This window comes from Podarcis erhardii (assembly GCF_964252035.2).
Source record: "Podarcis erhardii genome assembly, chromosome: 9".
NCBI classification, from domain to species: domain Eukaryota; kingdom Metazoa; phylum Chordata; class Lepidosauria; order Squamata; family Lacertidae; genus Podarcis; species Podarcis erhardii.
In genome coordinates this window covers 61,611,676-61,633,233 of record NC_138512.1, presented here as the reverse complement: position 1 = coordinate 61,633,233, position 21,558 = coordinate 61,611,676, and the positions used below count along the sequence as shown (strand labels likewise).

At 39.8% G+C, this 21,558-nt stretch overlaps 1 protein-coding gene across 3 annotated transcripts in view; it reads right to left on the bottom strand.

Moving 5' to 3' along the window:
* The window catches only part of UNC5C (unc-5 netrin receptor C), a 306,008-nt gene that overhangs the window by 120,651 nt on the left and 163,799 nt on the right, over nt 1–21,558 (bottom strand). For all 3 annotated transcript variants that reach the window (XM_081876731.1, XM_081876732.1, XM_081876730.1), the window contains exon 2: nt 1,226–1,447. In XM_081876731.1, coding sequence (XP_081732857.1) covers nt 1,226–1,447 — 222 coding nt within the window. The remainder of the gene's footprint in view (nt 1–1,225; nt 1,448–21,558) is intronic.

Here is a 21,558-nt window from a genome sequence, read left to right as displayed (position 1 = left end):
TTTCCTATTCTCAAATTGTGCACAGCACTGCACTGTTAAAAGTGCATTTTTTTATATATATATATAAAAAACTGTGCAAATAAATGAGCTGAAACAAATAAAGCCCAATTCACATGAGACTTCCAAGGCATCTGGTGGAATTATTTTTTCTGAGTAATTAGGCCAAGTGCTGGTACAATTCCCTTATGAAAGAAATCACCTTCCTTGCTAGCCAGTTATTTTTCATTGCTGTCAGACAGCACTAAGCTCCACTTCTCTCTATCTTGTATGTGACCCAAAGTATATTGATTACTAATCTTTCAAGACAAGAGGAATCATATCATTGACACAAATATGTTTATGGCCCATGGGATGTTTTCTAAGTCTCTTAGATTTTTTCAAGATATTAAATGTGGTCAATGAAGTCAATGGGAGCCTTGAGCCCTATGCAGTTGTTATGTTGTGCATGCATTCATCATCCTGAATGGACGTGGAACGTAATGTCTGTCTGTGCATTCAGTCTCAAACTGCACACTTGAATCAAACCACATGTAACCCAGTACAGTAGCAATTTTTCCCAAAGTGTGTGGGAAGAACTCAATTACTGTGGCAAGTTTCACACTATGGTGTGCCTAACCTCCGTATGTTTATTGAACATGTGAGAGCAATCTCTTTAAATACATGTTCTGTACATGAGAAAACTGGGTATATAGATTTGCTTGACTCAAGTCTTTGTACGTAGTCTGTTTGGCATAGACCAATAAATGAAGGTCAGACCCATGAATGCCCAAGATTTATGCCATGATCACTATCCTGTTCACACACACACACATATGCAGAAATGACATGTACACTAGGCTGATAAAAATCCACATTTTATGTCAAGGAAATCCTTTTGCATGCATCTGATTTTTGCCTGATGCATATATGATGACTGCATTTTAATTCTACCAGATAAACCATAGAGATTAGGTTATAATAGGGTCAGCATTCTGTATCCTATTCTTCTTACTCATCAATACTTGTTGAGAGCTAACATTACCTGTATGTCATGGTGTGTCATGGTATCAGATTTTAGGATTTCCCCTGCTGTCTGTTTTCACCACCAAGTTATGATGAAGCACAACTCAGGAGATGTTTTGTTTTTCCAGCAGTACAGTAAAGAGAGATTATTTATGCAATTATATTTTAAATAATTTATCCAACATAGCCATTAGTACATTTTCTCAAAACAATAACAACTCACCAGATGTTTCATCAACTCTTTCATCTACTACATGGTCTTTCTGGTGGACCCATTCACTGTTGCATTTGAAGTAGATCTGGGTGGCAGGGCTAGCTTTACAGTACAGGTTCACAGGTTTGTTCTTCACGATGTAGGCCTCTTCAGGCTCAATGAGGAAGTGAGGAAGTGGCTCTGGAGGATCCGAAGGGAAGGTTTCTGGGAGCTCATGAAAAAAGTCATCATCTGCAAGAAAAGAAGTTGGAAGGGAAACATTAACAAGCTGTTAAATAAAATTGAATCTGAACTTGAAAGCTGTTTTTCAGCTTTCACTACAAGAAGAAAATAGAGATGGCAATCCTTACATGAATGATACATATTCTTAGAAGATTGCCCTATGAGTGTTTCGAATAAAAGATATAGCTGATTTTAAGACAGTTTTCGGGGGAATCATTATGACAAAACTGCAGCTATCCTTTCAAGCGGGCGCATTCAATTTTTCCCAACAGCAGGCTCTATTAACACACAGTTACAATACTGGTGACAATGAGATGTACCTGTTTAGATGGATTCGATGTGTACATCTGGAATACTTCTACATGTGGCCTCTTCCTTGCTGAGCAGCATTGATTTCTCAGTATCTTAATAATGTAAGTGTTTCTGTAATAATGATAACAGGAGTACGATGGCTTTGCAGGGTTGTATTAAGTTGTTTAACATTGATCAAAACACTTATCTTTTTGCTGTATGGAGTAGCTGACTGACTTACAGGTAAAAGGCCATTTATGTGGTATGTTTGGGTTAATCTCTGTTCACCATCAAAGATCTCATGGCTGAAGATTATATTATTCTACCATATGAGGAATTACCGTTAAATGCAAATTTTAATCTTAAACCATAGTCTAGGTGGCATTATATGCAAGATTGATGCCTACTGATTACAAATTTGGCCTAGCCGAACACTCAAAAACAATGATTTAATAGAAACTGAGAAGAATGAGACTAAGATCATGTGGGTTACTTATACACCTATGGAAGTCTACTGTGGGCCTTTCCTGAATCAACTGAGAATAATGCTGGTTAAGGTCTCTGGAGCTGATGCGTAGAATTCAATGTAGCAAAAAGAATATTGTTCTATCAGTGCAATCATTTATGCTTCTCCCGACACACACTGTTCTGACCTTTCAAAATGGATTTGGGGGAGGTGGGGGAGTGCATGGGGCATGGAGTGTGATGGGACAATTGAATCCAGCCCAAGCTAACTGGGCCAAGGGAAGCTGTCTTATACTGAGCCCATATTGCTCAGTATCGTTTAATCTTTCCCAGTCCTATCTAGAAATTCTGAGGATTGAAACCAGGAACCTTCCGCATGCAAAGCAGATTCCTGAACTACATCCTTCTTTATCCACTGAGACTGCATCCATAAAACCCATCTCAGGTAATACAGGTGTAAAATATCTTACAGAAGCCAAAATCATCCAATGAGAGCAATGACACTAGCAGGAGGGTTTGTTTAACTTTGGCTGCAACCACAGTGAAGACAGTGTGCTATTTACAGTGGTACCTCGGGTTACAGATGCATCAGGTTATAGATGCTTCAGGTTACACACTCCGCTAACCCATAAATAGTACCTCGGGTTAAGAACTTTGCTTCAGGATGAGAAGAGAAATCGTGCAGCAGCAGCGCAGTGGCAGCGGGAGGCCCCATTAGCTAAAGTGGTACCTCATGTTAAGAACAGTTTCAGATTAAGAATGGACCTCTGGAACAAATTAAGTTCTTAACCCGAGGTACCACTGTACTGTTAATGAATCCTCTTTTCTGCATTTTGCTCCCAGGATAGCTCAGGATAGCCTGACCAGCATGGATAGATAGGGTACCATCATTGGATGGAGTCATAACTACAGGTAGGCTGCAGAGCGAGGGGCATCGATAAACATAGGATGAACATCTGTTACCCTTCACAATGACTACCACTAACCATGAGTGGAATCCAGATTCAATTATGAACTCATAATTTCCTTTGGTTGGTTTGAGAATTATGCACAGGGATTGCAATTCGGAAGTGAGCTGACATCACAGACCCATTTCAATGAACCCAAGTAAGTTAACCATAAATCTCCTGCTCTGTGATCTCATAATCAACTTCAGCTTCTTACATCAGTATGGTAATTCCTTTCACTGAACTAAACTGCTGGGAATGAACTAATTTTCAGACAGCCTCATCATTCTCCTTTGTTAGAATCTTAAAACAACAACAACAACCATTCTGTTCTTTAAAGGGGAAAATCACAGTGATTCACAGGGAAAAGCTCACCCCGCTGGCTTTAAACTCTAGCGTCAATATGCAAGAGTCTCCAAGATGCCCAAGACAAACAGTTCTCACAGTGGTAAAAGGATGAGGGAGCAGTAACTATTGACAGATCTATCAGTAAGAAGCTGACAGTCCTGAAGGCCTTATTCAATCTCCTCTTTTCTGCCTCTGAAGCAGTTATCGTTATAGGCAGTGACCGACGCCGGAGATGATCAATAAAAGCGCCACAGAATATCAAACTAGAAATACTGCAGAAGGTTAGCTCTCCCCTTCGTGTCAGTCTTCATGAAGATTAAATGTCAGTCAACTACCTTTCTTTACACTAGATATACCTATATTTTCCTGTGTCCAGAATTACAGAGGATATGAAAGACTCTTCCTCCAGCCACAGCTTTTGTAGACAGACAGATAAAGAAAGAACAATGACAGATGAAAGGGATTGGATAGATTGCTACCACGATATCTATCTCCATAGCTAGAGTTACACCATGTCTTTATTGGATGTAGGTAAATCAAGAGGGTTTGAGGTTTCATGGACCTCCGGAGCCTCTCAAACTATATTAGAAGAATGCAAACCTTTCCACAGTCATTTTAAAGCACAGTATTTAACTGTTTATGAAACACAAATCAATAAAAAAGTACTGTCATTTAAAACACTGTATTTAACTCTTTTTGCAATCAAATCATTTAAAAAAAATTAAAATAGCAATAAATTCATGTTGCTGCATACAGTCGCACCACTACCGGGAGTAGTATGGTAAAGAATTGGAAATGCCCCCCCCCCCCAAGAACCAGTAAAAAAGCTGAAATGTCCCTGAAAAATTTAACCAGTCTGCAACAAAACTCTTTTTGCTTCCTACAAAATCCCTGAGGAAACACCAATTTGACCTCAACATTTTCCTTTAAGTGAACTAAGGTACCAGGGTCTGTTTACACATTGCCAAAAGAGTTATTGGAGTCCTAAACAACTTAGGCCAAGGATACTTTAAGAGGGCTGCCTGAGCCTTTATATCTCAGGAGTCCCCTGGGAAGTGGGTTCAAACAACTTTTGAAATTGTAGCTCTATGAGAGGGGGAAAGGTCTCCTAACAACTCTCAGAACCCTTGACAAACTACAGCTCCCATGATTCCTTAGGGAAAATCTTACCATTTAAAGTGGTATAATATTGCTTTAAATGTATAGTGTGAATGTGACCTAAATTAAGCCAAAGTTTGGTTTAGCATGTTGCTCGAACTGGGAATCATGGCTAAGTTCTCTCCTCAGTAAGTATGAGTCCACACATTCACAGCGGCTTGGTAAGTGAAGGTCTGGCAAAGCATTTTGTGTGATCTAGCAAAATGAGTGAAAGGAGGCGTTTCAATGCTGATTAAAAATCAATATCATCATTATCAAATATGAACACTCTGCCTGATTTGCAGATTTTTGATTTGTTTTGGAAGCATATGGCGTAGTATCAATGGAGAAGTTAGCATGGTTTAAACTGAAATGTGTGTGTGTTGCTGATTTTCAGTTGCCTTATTTACATTTACCCCACCCTCTCTTTAGCCATTTTGTGCTTGCATCCCCAAATACTTTTCAAAGATGCAAGCAGAAAGAAGAAGATTGTGAATAAGACCTCACATACACACATGCACAAAAACAAAGTATAAAGTGTAACCATTAGAGATGAGTCATCCCCTCCCCCCATAGCCTCAGGGCACATCTTTTTCTTCTGGTCATTTAATTGCAAATCAGCAAAGAGACAGATGGAAACTAACAAAGCAGGCATATGTTTTATAATTAAACAAGTATTGCCTTGCTAATTCCTGGCGACTGCAAAAAAAGTATTGTTTTTCATTGAGAGCTCCCAACACATTGACTGAAGATAATGTTCATAGCCGTGCTATCAAAGAATAAACTAGACTTTCTCTGCTGTACTTAAAGTTCCAGATTTGTGATATATAGATATCTGACAAGGAGCCTTGTTTCAAATAAGGACCTTTCACTGACAACATATTTTACTTTGTTCTTTGAGAGATCAAGTCTGCAATCCTTTACCCACTTTCCTGGGAGTAGGTCCTATTGAATTCAAGGGTGCTTACTTTTGCTGCCTATGGACAAACGCTGGCTCCCTCGGCCTGAAGCAAGATGAGCGCCTCGCCCCACAGTTGCCTTTGGCTGGACTTAAGCATCCAGGGGTCCTTTACCTTACCTTACCTTTGCCTACTTTTGAGCAGACTTAGAAGTAAGATTGCACTGTGAGAAAACAACCACCCACACAGCATTGCTGAGAACAGAATGGCATTCATTTTACACATTTGCTTCAAAATGTTTTTCAGACAAGCATGTTCTCATTCATTTGCGGGGTTTACATTTTTCATTATTCACCAAGATAATAGCTGTGCAGAAGAGAATGCCTAATAATGGAACAATGATTGGCTTTTTCTACACCCTATGAAAAAAAGCACCCAAACAATCAGATGGTACATTCTCCTCTCCATCAGCATTCCAGGTCTCTAGCCTACACATCTGCTGCACACTGCTAAGGAGTAATAGGCACAGCCTTATCAGACTGATGGAATCAATGCGGGAAACTCGGTTTGTGCTTTTCTGGGTTCTCAGATGCGATTAGATCTCCTGAAGCAAGAGCACAAAACGTTATTTCCTTTTCTCCCAGGCAGACAAACTATGTCTTTACAAGTTCTGTTTCTGTATATACCTTAGATAAACAGCTATAACGGTGGTTGCGTGGTGGAGAGAAAATCACAACCTGGGCATGCTTGAGCACAGTTAAAATGTGCCCTCGTATCTCGCTGTTGCTGTGTGATAGCCTTGCTATAATCCACAAAATGTGGAGCATTAATTCAACTCAGCTGAATCAGAGCTAAGGCAGAAACCTGCTTTCCTTGTAAATGATAACTGGGCAGTCTTTGTACATGAACAGGGGGCTTCTCCCTCACCATTAACTACATTGGGACACATATACATCCGAGATTCACAAGAACAGTGCAGGGCAAAAGGAGTCTCTCATTTTGGTCAGCAAGCACTGTGAAGATTAAAATTTACATTCTGGCATGCTTGAATGATTTCAGTGGGGGACTTCACTGTAACTGGATCAGCAAGTGGGAATAAGGCAGAGTAGAGAGAAAAAACAAACTGAAATCGCTTTACCACACTGGCACAGCCACTTCCGTTCTAGGAAGCACAACCAAAATGCTTTCCCAGGACTTCACTGACCACAATCTTCTTGGGGCTGAGCACTGAGTTCTTAAAAACACAAAGTAAATACAGTAAGGCAATAAGGAGAATGCACCTAGCACAGTTTGCTTAGTTTCACGTGACCACAGTACAGGCCATCAAGGGAGTGGATTTTGGGACACGGCTAATAGGGGTAAATGCTATTGTTACATCTGAGGTACCTTTTGGATTTTCTGCCTCAGGCAACAAAGTATCTTGGGCCCTCTCTGGAATGCAGCCTCAGCCTGTTTCCAAAGCTCAAAATGTTAAGAATACTTTTAACGTTTCTAGTAAATCCATTTTCATTCTATCCAGTATTCCAGAATGCCCTGGGTTATCCATTTACTAATCCATCACAGGCCTTATAGTAGACAGGGAAGAAAAGAGAGCAAACGCTAGACAAAAGAACCAAGGAGTCCAGTTGTTGCTATATTTAAAGACCCAACAGGAGCATTGTAGTCTAACATTTATGTACAAAGGAACACTAACAATAGAAAGTCAATGTAACTTATGCTGGTGTAATTTATGGTAGCACAAACCACCCTATTCCAAACTCGATTCAGGAGGAGTTCAGCTCACACCTCCTATTTTTCTGGCCTTTTTCTGCTAAGGTGCAGGGTCACATGACCAAGCTGAAAGGGGGTTGGTATAGGTATAACTCTCTCCTTTCTCCATCCCACCATATCCTTGGAATCCCCTAGCTTAGCCAGGGAAGCCAAAGATCCACCAACTCCAGGCTTTCTCATTCTGGTGGATGTTGGGTTTGGATTGTGCTGTCAGCCTATTCTACATACTGACTCCCATTCCTAGGAGTTCCAGGCCTGCAATCTACTACAAATGCCATAACCACCATGTTAAGTTGTTTTGTCATGGTATTTTAGTAAACAATAAAATAGACAGCAAAAAAGGCAAATGCTAATGGTTGCGGCGCTCATCTCGCTTTACTGGCTGAGGGAGCTGGCCTTTGTCCGCTCCGCAGACAGTTTTCCCGGGTCATGTGGCCAGCATGACTAAGCTGCTTCTGGCGAACCAGAGCAGCGCATGAAAACGACGTTTACCTTCCTGCCAGAGCAGGACTATTTTGACTGTAAGCCTCTTTGAATGGGCACATGTCCTGAGAAGCAGCCAAAAAATATTTTAAATACTTAAATAATAATAATACAGGTTCCATACACCAATACATTTATTTCTCTATTGCCAGACTTGTCGCTACAGATCTAGAATAAATTCTCACCCATTCACATAATGTATCTTTTTCTAAATCTCAGGGATTAAATTATTATTACTTACATCATAATACATATGACTATTATCTTCCTGAGATCTAAAGCAAATTCTTCTCAAATGGAATTTACTTTGGGATGGTTCAAGAGCAATTTAAAAGAAATAGCTGCCAAGGTAATTCCATTCGCTTTTGGATTCCATCGTTCAGTGAAATCTTTTGCAATACATTACAACAAAGGCAGCTGGAGTTAACTGCATGTTTGGGATTTGTGCTTAGTTTTTAAATGTTATGATTAAAGGGTTTTCTGGAAGAACAAATCCTGTTTTGTGTGAAATTAACAGCAGGTGCCACTTTGGACAGGCAACTTTATTAGGCAGGAGATAATGTCTTGTTTTTAGTGTGTTTCTTTCCAAAGGGACTATTACTCAACTAGTGCTTAAAAAAATGCAACCCTCCCTTCTTACAACCAGCCAACTAAACTAGGTAAATATGTATGGCAGCTTGTAAACTCTGTCACAGAAAATCATATTTCAAATATTGGTAAGTTCAACATATTCCTTAAAATTTTTATACCACCCTTCATGTATGGTCAGTTCAGGTGTATTATATTGTCCACAACTCTATTTTGCCTGCAAAAGAAAAGCTAAGAGATTGTGGCAGACTCGGTAAACTTTATGGCTGAGAAAGAACCCAGGTCTCTCAACATTTCATTTCATTCAAGGTACAACATTTCATTCAAGCTGCTCTTCTGTCTTGCACAATGTTCTAAAACAATGTGTAATGCAACAAAGGGGCCAAGTTATTCACATGCACAAGAAAATTTAGGATTTAGGACATGTACATAAGTTAGCTCTTGCTTTTGGGGTGCATACCTACATAAGATCTTATTTTATTTTGTGAACCACCCTTAGACCTGCGGGTATAGGACGGTATATAAATTCAATCATCATCATCATATTACAATCTTACTACATGAAGCGGCTGAAGGCTAAATCACACCACCATTCATTTTTCATCATTAGGGTGGGGCACATTAAAGCAGTTTCTCACACCAACATGTTTCCACCAATTACAAATTAGGTATAGTTGGCTAACCAAACTATTTAAAATGTTATGGACTACTAGGGGTGTTTTTTTTTTGGGGGGGGGTGCTTTCTGCAAGACTGGTGTAAATAAGACTATGGCAAATGCAAACTTCTGCAGATCTTACCTGCCTCATCACCTGAAAGCAATTGTTCCAGGTGACCAGGAACTGGGGTATTTACAAATCTCTCCTAGCTGCTGTGGCAGAAATTCAATAATTGGCTGCCAACATGGAGTTGGTTTGGCTCAGTTTATCAAAAGAACCTCATTTGAAAAGAAAAGTTGCCATGCCCATTTAAGGTGCTGGGGGGGGGGAGAGATGCTATGGAAACTTTCTTCTAATTATTACAAAGCTTTGCATGGATATTCCTTTGTGCTATCACCTTTTCTTTTTATTTGTTTAAGACTAATAAAATATTTAAGCTCTAAAAATAAAGGAAACGTGGATCACAAATTGAGTAGGGAACTTTATCTGTGCAGCTTTTCTCATGCAACAAAGCACGTAGTCTGTAGATCATAAGCACTCAAAAGTGTGAGCTCTGGGCACTTTATCTAATTAGGAAACTGACACTAGTCAAATTAGATGTGGTTGTGATGTGATGGCAGATTATGAGCAGTTCAGTATCATTAATATAAGGTGTTCGCTTTCCTTGTATAACTGATTTTTGGATTTGGAGGGGCAATGGCTTGGCAGAAGAATTCAGGGTCAAAAGATACGATCTCATCTTTTCAATTTGCTCGTAAAGCTTGAATGCATTATTCCATTTGGCTTTTGTTTGTTCTCCCTAAAAGCCTGTCTTCTGAGCAGTTGGAGCTTCTGAACCACCTGCAACACGAGAAATATTTTCCCTCTCTACCACCATTAGTAGTCCTAATGGTTGACATGGGGTCACAGAATTATTGCACCTCTAAGCAACATCATTTCCTTCCCAGTGTAAGGCTTCATTTTTCTTTGACACATTAGTCCTGAAACTGCTTCAGGCTCTTGACCCTCCTTTAACCTTGATAACTAATTAAAGATGGACAAGGCTTAGGCTAAAATAGTTTTTGTTAAACCTATTCATTCTTAAGTCCCCTTAAGGCACACTTTGTCACTTAGGACACAGTTTGGCATATTTACATGAAGATGAAAGCTGATGCTAGAACACAGAACAAGGAGAAAGAGACACACACAGAAAAGTATAACTTTTGTGGCGTCTGTTATATATATAGCACTCAAAATGTACGTCCAACAAAAATGCTAGGTTTTCCTACTAATGCTCTCAAGCATGTGGTGTAAATTATCCTAGAAGATGTGATTCCTTTACAGTCATAAATGAGGTTGTTGTTCTTTAGCACAGCTGATAGCTGGACACAAAACTCTGATAGATGTCAATATTAAAGTCTGTTCATTATAAAGATAGACTTTGCTCTTATACAAACATGCCTTGTTCACACAAGGTATTTTCCCAGGAAAATATTAACCACATTGAGCATTATGCCCAGTGGAAAAATATAGAACCCTCTGGGGTTCTTTTTCAAACTCAGTAATAGTTTGTGCCATTAAATGTGTATCAAATGATAAATATCATGCTGAATATGCCACTTTCTCATTGTTACTGATGATGGGCCAGAATAAGTTAATGACTAGAGTATGCAGTTTGGCCAATATATCCATATCTGTCTGTCTGTCTGTCTGTCTGTCTGTCTGTCTGTCTGTCTGTCTGTCTTTCTGTCTTTCTGTCTTTCTGTACTATTTTTAACCACATCTAGGTATTAAAGCAGCTTACAAAAAATAAAAACATACAATATGCAAAATTTTAAACATTAAATTTTAAGCATCAAAGAATAAAGCATCAGAACAGCATTCGTAAAGGACTCCTGAAACAAAACTGCTTTAATCTGGTTTCTGAAGCCTAGCAGGGACTATGCCTCCCTGATTTCTAATGAGAAGGAATCCCAGAGTGGTTCCACTGCAATGAAGGCATGACTCCTCATTGACATGAGTCCTTAAGGTACCCTGGGGCTAAGTTGTTCAGGGGTTTGTACCTGGTGCAAGAACATTGAACCTGGCCCAGTAATAGGTGGGAAGCCAGTTATAGCTCTTTTACCACTACTGTCATGAATTGGTGGTAGTCTATTAAACTGAATTACTTGAATCCCATTTCCATGAAGCTAACTGGGCATTATTTGGCAATCACATGCCAAATATAAATAATCAAGTGTTGTGTGCAAGCTGGGGGGGGCACATTACTTTGGTTTTTAAGATTTGAGTAGTGCTCTGTGCAAAGCCAAAGTCTGATGCCCCTGCATCTCGCCTTCCGTTCTGCTCAACTCACTATTTCATAGTTATGATGCCCTGCGGTGCATCCTGGGCTCAGCACCCAGTGCAGCGGAACCGGTCGCACTGCCCTAAATCTGCTTCTGGTACAAGCAGTTAAGAATTACTCCTGTTAGCATTCACATATTATTTGTCTAGAGTTTTGCATCTCTCCTTTTTTTAAAAAAAAGAAGATGGAACCAAATACTTTCCCTTAATATAGGAAACATAATCCTGAAGAAGACAACACAGAAAACAGCTTATTCGAAATTACACAGTATTCTAGCTCAATTAAAATGGCTTGCATGTAATACAAATGCATCTTCCTTATGATCAAGTATTACTTTTTAGATGTCATCCCATTACTTTATTCCTTGGATCCTAATGGTATGCATTATTTGCCCGACACTAGTTATCTAATGCACCTACTGCCAATTTTGCAAGAATCATAAATCCTTCTCTTTGTGACTGATTTATTTCTGCATAAGTCCCAGTTGCATTAGAAGTCCATTAGTGACATTCTAGAGAGAAGGCTGGCAAGAAAAAAGCCCATACTTAAAAAAACTAATAAATATAATGACTATCTTAATATTGAATTAGGCAGTCTTGTTCTCAAGCAGTCAGATGTTAATTACGAACTCAAAATAAAGCTTTGAATAGAAATGCAGCATAAGCAAAACCAGTACATCATTGTACCCAGCACCATTCCCAAATTCAAAGTAATAGGATCAACGCTAGGGTGAATGGGTTTTGGGTGCATGTTGGTTTACCATTATATTATACAGAAGATGAACATGAGATACGGTCCTGGTTCAAACTATGGCTTTCCAGCCCTGTACAGGGGTACCTCTGGATGCGAACGGGATCCGTTCCAGAGCCCCGTTCGCATCCTGAAGTGAACGCAACCCACATCTGCACATCTACGTGTGCGCGGGTCGCGATTCGCTACTTCTGCACATGTCATTTTGAGTGTCCACGCATGAGCGAGTGGCGAAACCCGGAAGTAACTCATTCCGTTACTTCTGGGTCGCTGCGGAGTGCAACCTGAAAACTCTCAACCTGAAGCAACTTTAACCCGAGGTATGACTGTATAAATATGCTGGTTCCACAGAAGAACAGATCTTGGCTATAGATTGTGGTTAAGGAGAGAGCATAACCATGATCCTAGGTTCAGACAGCATGCTAAGCCAAAGTTTGGTTTAGACACCATGCCAAACAAGTTGCAGTTTCCTCCCTGGGAGCCAGCACACTAGCACTGAGCCTTTGTTTGGCATAGCACTACATGCAAACATGGCAATGATGAGCCTCATGTTTGAATGCTTCGCCATTAAAAAAGGAGAGGAGGATTTGAAGCTAGCTTTCTTGTGTGCTAATTTACATGCAGGCAACTTTTGACTTGGATTTCCTGTTTTAATCTTCCTTCCCCTGCCTTTCTATCTGAAAGCAGCATTATTTTTCTGGGCTTCTTCATGTGTAGACAGACTCTAAAGCAAATAAAAGCTGATTGTTATATAACCATATACACATACATGGTGTATCGGGAGTCAAGAATACTAATAAATGCATTTTTTTTAAAAAAAAATGGATGTAAAATCATAGGCGTAAGGAACCAAAACTCCAAATAGTGTGAATAAGCTGGTGCTTAAAAGACATTCCTGGAGTGACCTTTCTTCTTGCAGATCAGATTCCTTATTTGAAGAGCTGTACATAAAGCAGCTCTTTCAGTCCATGTGTTTACATACAAGCGGGCACACTTTTCAGTCTCCATAGCTCTGCTCTCTCTCAGCCACCAACAGACTCAGTAAAACATTCAGGAATACAACTACTGCATTGATGTTAACACCCTATGGTGTCCCCTCCAAGATTTAAACAGCAATTGATTAATTTCCATGCTCACAGTGGGGCATTACAATTCCATCTGGCTCATATGACTGAACAGAAGCAATCTACAACCACAAAGCTAAAAAGTTCACAAAAGTGCTGTAATCCAGGGCACTATCTGGTTACATATTGCAATGCCTTACCCCCTGCAGTATCTAATTCTATCATCTCCCCCTTTGTAAAATCTGACTGATTTGCTATCATCTGCTTCCATTCCTCCTGCCACCCCAATTGATTTAATTCAAGGGAAGATGTCAAATCAGGAAAAGAACTCCTGTAATTTGCCCTCCTGGTCTAACATTCCCTTCTTCACACTGTGGTTCAACTCAAAATCTTTTACTTTATTCCCCTAAGTGGTTGACATCAAAGTTAATTCCAAAAAGAACATGTGGGCAAGTATATGACATATACTTGCTAAAGGGAAGAATTCAGAAAATCATGCACAACAACTAAATCAGGCTGCTTGCATGTGTTAGGAAGTCTTCCATTCCATCAAGCTGCAAACAGAAAGGACATTAGAGAAACACATATGAGAGGCCCTCCCCAACATTCACCTAGTGGCAGCCATTCAATCTGGATGTGGATCAGAGAGAAACCAGCTATCTCTGGCTCTTCCTCAACTCTCAGATGAAGCCATTCCATTACACTAAGTGAATCTTTTCCATCCAGGTCTTTGCAAGAAGTGTGGCTTTGGAAACTGGTGTTTGGGTGTATTTTTGTTCTTCTTCCTCCCTGAGACTTTTTTTCCTGTTGTGTCACACCTTTTAGATTTTAAGCCAGAATTCATGGATGGTCTTGCAGTTCATTTCCTTATTATTACAGTGGTACCTCGGGGTAAGTACTTAATTCGTTCCGGAGGTCCGTTCTTAACCTGAAACTGTTCTTAACCTGAAGCACCACTTTAGCTAATGGGGCCTCCTGCTGCTGCTGCCGCGCCGCCGGAGCACGATTTCTGTTCTCATCCTGAAGCAAAGTTCTTAACCCAAGGTACTATTTCTGGGTTAGGGGAGTCTGTAACCTGAAGCATCTATAACCTGAAGCATCTGTAACCCGAGGTACCACTGTATCTGTAAGCCATGCTTGGAGCCTTTTCTGCTTTAAAGCAGGGTAGATATTGTTTTGGCTGGAAAGTAGGGTTTAAATAAATTAATTGATATATGTCTGGGGGGGGGGGATACAGTCCATCCCTAGTCTAGGCAGTAACAACTAGACCATAATCAAAACATAAGATGTCAGTTTCCAGTTAGGATCATAATTTTGTTCTTTATGATTCTTTTGTTCAAAGGTTTCTGTTGAAAGATTTTTACTTGTTTTCTCTTCACATAGTCCCCACATGTTACCTTTGCACATATGCAATTACAAACCACTGGTCTGAAAAACAACAACACCCAATGCTAGGAGTCTGGAGCATGCAGTAATTTTACTATGGCCTATTAATCACTATCTTTTGAAGAAGAAATGAAACCATTCCTATCAGTGCAGGGAGCATATAACAATGAAAGATTAGATATATTTCTCTTGTAAGTGCAAATGTACATTAATTAAGGAAGAATAAAAAAAGACCAGAGATAATTTATTTAAAGATTTGAGTCAATTTGTTTTTAATATTTATTTCGAGTTATTTAAGGAGATTACTTAAGGTACTTCTTAGCAAAGCACACACAGTGAAGAGTTATATGGTCTCCTCTTTCATTTCTTCCTTACAATCTTGAGCACTGATCAGAATATTTTACTGCAGAAAATGCCCATATGGGAAAGTGCAGGTGTGGCTCTCACACTCAAATTTCAAAAGAAATTATCTGACCTTTGATCAAGTCAACTGAGTCAAAACATGCTGCCCCAATAGGATTCTGAACCTAATCATTATCAATGTTTCCTCTCATTGCTGTCTCTCTCCCCCCCACAATACCCCATGCCCCAATCCGGCTTCCTTCACATGTAAAGTCAAGCTATGGTTTAGCATTAGTTGGTTCACGTCCCCTAACCATGGGTAAGGCTTTATCATTTGTTGATTTTTAGTTATTTCATTTATATATCACTCTGCATAAGAAAATCAGAGAGGTGGTTTATAGGATAAAGACAAGGTCACAGCTTATCAAGGGTCAAACATACTAACCACAGTTGGTTGAAAACGGATGCAAAAGGTCCCAGATACTTCACAGCTACACCAGAGGAAGACAACAAAGTGGAGAATGCATGAGTGGTCCTGCAGCTTCCTGCCCCTGATCCCACATAGAGGCAGAGCCTCTGCATATAAGCTGACTGCAGATACGTAGTATGCAATAACTGTTTGATGAGCACTTGTGTACATGCAGCCTATACACAAAGAGGTTCTGTGCACAAGGGACAAGGACCATGAGGCTGGAGGCAGGGTCAGAGGGCACATTCCTGCCCCCCTATTAGTTACCTGCACAGGGCTCTTTATGAGAACGTCTAGAAGAGTGACAAGATGAAAATAGTACAATACTCCTGAGCACATCAGCATAAAACTTCACTGGGTGGCATAAGCTAATTTAAGTCTTATGTAGGGTCTGAGATCAGAGGCCAGCCTCAGCATCCAATCAATACCCACCATCAAGCAAGCTTTTGATTAGACATTTGGACCACTGCTCTGAGCAGCATAAATATAAGGTCAGCTTAGCCAGGTTCATTCAGCAGATTTCTAATTTGCAGCTAACAGAGCAAAGCAACATTACATCAGGTTTCAGCAAGTAAAAGGTCACACTGCATGGCTACATGGATCTTTAGGAGGAAAAGTTTTAAGGCAAAACACGTACATGATTAATGAAAGAGAAAGTTTTAGGCCAAAAAGGCCATTTTTCTTGATCCGATTGTACTCTCATAAACACTTCATCATAAGTGGCGAAGTCACAGCAAAAGTAAATTAATACCTCATTTAGAAAGAGTTGTTGTGTGCATTGGTGTTAATATGGGCTGTACACAACTGCACTTCAGTGTCCAGTGTTTAGGGAAAGCTAAGTGTTTTGGTCTGGTTCCCATTCTAGTCTTTGTTCATTTAGCACTATGGCCAATAAATAAGGCTTAACCTTTCCCCCTGTTAAGCGGGGAGGAAACTTAACCTATATGCTTTGCACGAAGAAGGTTCTAAGTTCAATTACTAGCTTCTCCGGTGAATAAAGATCAGACAGCACACATGAGAGAGTGCTGGTTCAGACCCTGGATAGATGCCACTAGTCCAAATAGTCAATACTGGGATGGATGGACAAATAGTGTTTCGAAAAGGCTGAGATCCCAAGGGATGTGACAGACACACATTATTTGCAGAGTATTGCATGGACCATTCCCATCTCTTGAAATGACTTCCTAAATGAAGCTCACAAACTATTTGTAATCTTTTATATGAGGGGTGGGGAAGCTTTGGCCCTCCAGACTGCAACTCCTATTGCTTTTTGGGGGCTGATGGGAGTTGGAGTTCCCTGCCAACTTTGCTCCAAGAGATGGTACCACAAAATAGCACATCATAAGTTGCAAATTTTGGATATCTAGACATCTTATATTTTAGCCCAAATTTTCCCTGATGTACACATTTTTGTATGCAATTTCCCCTAATATAATGCATTTTTGTATGCCATTTTAACCAATATATGCATCTTTATGCATACCATTCCCCAATATAGACATTTTTGTACAATACATCAACTGGAAACACAGTTATGCATCAAAACATTTAAATTCAAAGCATAACTGTGTTTCAAATTGATGTATTGTTTCAGAAAGTGCATTAAAATGCAAACCTAATCAAATTTCTGCCCAAACAGTTACAATCCAGGTTCAATCCTAACTCAGCAAACTCTGAAATGACCTTGAGAATAGCAATTGCACAAACAAGCTTCGTATAAAAAAGATCAAGGGTTCTTCTGGTACTCCTGTACCTTCAGAAGTTGGTCCAACTGAATGAAAAGTTTTGATCTTATCTGTTTTCTATCTGAAGGATACCAGCAGGTATTTGATATATATGAATGAAAACTGGGTGGGGGGTGTTAGGAAATATGCAGGAGCAGAGTGAAGAACGAGTTGTTCTACATGACAGTTCATTTCTGGAGAGCTAAGGAGATTAATGTCTTCACCTACAGCTCATGCATTACTGTCCCCAGCCATAAAGAGATGAAATGTTGTCATGTTCAGCAGGTTGTTCTTCACTGCTCAAGCAGAGAAGGATTGTGAGGTAGCTGCCTTGCCAAACCCCAAACCATGGAACAGAATGTTCTATTAAGAAAATGATGAGTACAGAGAGGCACTTTAAAAATAAATAAATGCTAAGTTCCCCAAACAAGTGGATTCTAAGTGTGAAAACCAATCCATTCACAAATTATTCTGCTAGGAAGTGTTGCATTTTGGTTGTCAAATTTGTTTCTTTCAAACAATGTCAGGAAGAATAGGATACTGAACACACATGCACAGATAGCCATCATCACAGCACCTTAAATGTTATTGAATTTATTCACAATATTTTTATACTGCCTTTAAGGGCTTTGTTTTTTTAAAAACCCATAACATCAACATTAACTAAAACAGCAGCATTTAAAAATCAAGCCAAATAAGAATGAAAATGTTAGTAAGTCACAGCTGTAAAATATAAAATATAAAACCAGCAGCAATTAAGATCAGGCTTAAACATCAAAGCCTGATTAAAAATAGTCAGATAAGGTACCTCACATGTAAGGATGAGGCTGCCATAAGAAAGCAGTTCCATAGTTTTTAACTATGTATTGTGTGAAGCACTCCCTTTCATCTTCCCTGAATATCCTTCAAATTAAAACTCCCAGGATTCATTGAGATTAGCAAGGAGACATGACAGCTAGGCTTGCTTCATTATCAAGCTGTTTTACTCAAGTGGTCACAGTTGAAAACCATTCCTCATTTCCCCATCATACCTTCCCATCACTTTACTTTTTTCCTGAAGCCACTTGGACCTCAAAGGCCCATAAAATCTCTGTCCCTTCTTCCTTAGGAACTCAATCACTACTCTTTTAATTTCCAAGCCTGCTGCTGGCCTTCTCCACCATCCCATCCCATCACTGAGATGAGTCAAGTCTGCTTCTCTGCTTCTGGATCAGATTGTATGTAGCTGGCCAGCACCCACTGACTGATTATGTCAGCTCATTGTGTCTCAAGCAAGAGCAAAGATATGTGCATTCATAGCCTTAAGGACGTAAGAGAAGCTTGCTGGATCTAGCCCATCTAGTCCAGCGTCCTGTTCTCACAGTGGCTGCCCAAATGCCTGTGGAAAGCCATGAAGCAGAACCTTCCTCTTATCCCATGACTGCTGAGTTTACAAGGGATTATTTGGGGATATGGGGATGTGCATGCTATCGACAGCTTCAGGCTACGTAGATACTAAATAACAGCAAACATTTTGACATCATCATTGTTATTGGGTTTGCAGTAGTAACTGTGTGGTAAATTCTGGAAGGAAAGCTTCTACTGGGAGTATGGAAAGGCAACTTCCATTGTCAGCACAGGTACAAAAAGCAAGCGCTCGGGGTTAAGCAGAGAACAAAACCTGATCCACTTGAATGTGGATCCACTTGAATGTACTTTTAATGAATTGCTTAATGTGACCCTTTGACTATGAGAACAGCTGGCACCATAAATACGGTAACCTAGCTTCTGAAATTCAGTTGGGTGTCCTTGTTCACATTAAAGGAAATGAATAGACTCACATACAAGTGCTACAAAGGTTCTGTTTAGAACCCCAACATAAAAGGATGCAATAGTCACAGCCATAGGATTCTAAAATTGTGCTTGATAATAGCTCTGGAAATATTTAAATCAGTTGGAGCACCAACAGCCAAGACTATTACTGCCATTATCAGTATTAATAGTACTAGTAGTACTGATGACAATAGTAGTAGTACTGGTAGTGATAATAGTAACAGTCTCCCCTGCCCAGGTTTTCAGCAGAATTCTCTAAACAGCATAATCTGATTTAGGAAAAAAACTGTAAAAGCAGGGAAAACAAAACTCAGCATACATTAAGCATTTGCCCACTGCCAACTCATCCCAGTTCCTTGCTTCTATTGACAGATTTGCTTCTGAAGCAATTAAATATGCACAACTCATTTCTAGTACAACTTGACTTTTCTGATATACCGGGTAAGCACTATTAGAGGCTGCCACTAAAAAAACATGGAAGGTGAAAGGAAGCTGGCTAGTAATAGTTCTTCCGATCCTTGGTCATGCAGATCAGCAGAACTGTGCATGCTGACTTGCGTCTTCCATGCATTGTTAGCTGGTTACACTGAAGTTGGGAGAAGCATGTATCTACATTCATTATGTAATGGAGTCACATGCCACAAATGCCGTGTTAAACAAACTTTGGGAATACAAGTTGGTTTGGTTCACACATGCATGTTCACACATCTGAATCGTAGAATTATAGAGTTGGAAGGGACCATGAGTGCCATCTAGTCCAACCCCCCACAATTCATTACATAATGGATGCAACATCAAATAAATGTGTGAACAGATCATGAGAGACATAATGTGGCTTTTCAGTGGAATCACACACATATACAGTAGTAGAAGAATTAGCAGTCAATTATTAGCAAATCTATTAAGAATTTGCTCTATATTTCCAATGAATCATAGAATCATAGAGTTGGAAGAGACCACAAGGGCCATTGAGTCCAACCCCATGCCAAGCAGGAAACACCATCAGAGCACTCCTGACATATGGTTGTCAAGCCTCTGCTTAAAGACCTCCAAAGAAGGAGACTCCACCACACTCCTTGGCAGCAAATTCCACTGTCGAACAGCTCTTACTGTCAGGAAGTTCTTCCTAATGTTTAGGTGGAATCTTCTTTCTAGTAGTTTGGAACCATTGCTCTGTGTCCGCTTCTCTGGAGCAGCAGAAAACAACCTTTCTCCCTCCTCTATGTGACATCCTTTTATATATTTGAACATGGCTATCATATCACCCCTTAACCTCCTCTTCTCCAGGCTAAACATGCCCAGCTCCCAGCTAGACAGCAAGTTGTGACATAACAAAACCATCAGTCAATGAGCCTAGCATCGGGAGTACAGGCTGAAGATAACTTAAGCAAACTTTTTATTATTTTACTGTGGGTTTATACATGGAGTAATAATGTTTAACCTACCTTTCATGATTATAATTTCAGAAAACCATGAGGTATTATTTGTTTCTGGTTAATTAACCCAAGATAAGTCGTTTACTTTCAGCAGATGCCAATGACAACATTTCTGCAGCAAAAGAGCCAACATTTAGATGATCACTGAATATGCCTGCTGCCAAATAAATTATTTTATTTCCCCCCTGTGTTGTTGATAAGGCAAATATAAAATTGAACAGGAACAACACTTTCACTCTGTTTCAATATAGTCTGAACTAAATCACCTAAAATGTGCCCCAGGAAGGAGTTGCAATATTCATTTCTCTGTTCGTTGCCTTGTAACATACTGTCCAAAAAAGATTAAAAGTCTTCTTTCAGATCACTAATAGACATTTCTTCTAAGGCTACACAGAGACTGACCGGTAGTTTGTTAAGCTCCTTGGAAACAGGATAATTAGACCTCATTAGCACCAGCTACTACTGAGCAGTTTAGTCATTCATTTGGATGCTACTGCTGCAGAACAGCTGAAGTCATTGCTCAACAATTAGCCTTTGCTTCATGTGGAGCAGACATCCATAGCTGGCCATGGGTCTTACCATGCACAGAACTCCCATTATCAAAAGCAAAAACTAGTACAGTTAAAATGAAATTGGATTTTTTTGCATTTGATAACTATCTTTGTAGAGACAATATATTGGCCTCTGCGGTTTCAGAGAAGAAAAGCCCTGCAGGATCAGACCAAAGGCCCATTAGACCTGACATTCTATTCTCACCATGGCCAACCACCACATGGCTAGGGAAAGCCTGCAAGCGACACCTGAATGTTTTTAACGAGCACAATGCTTCAGATTTTATGTGGATAAGGGAGTTTCAGTGTCTAAGAAAGTTTTATTTTTGTGTGTAACTCTCACACATTCGATTAAATGTTGACATATGATCCCTGTGTACCTTCAAAAAGAAAGTAGATGCATTGCAGTAAATAGCAATTGCTAATTTAGGGGAAAGCCTCTAATGGTGTCAGGTTCAATCTCTAGCAAATGCAGGTAAAGCTTGAAATGCCCCCAGTCTGAAATTCTGACATGCCAATGCTAGTCAGTGTAGACAGCAATGGGCTAGATGTAGCAATGGTCTGTTTGGTATAAGGCAGTTTCCTAAATAGCACTCTTGAGCAACAAATCTGCTTAAAAATTCCCTGGACTTTTGCGGTAAGAAAAGTGATGGAAAACTACAGTGCAAAGTACAGAAT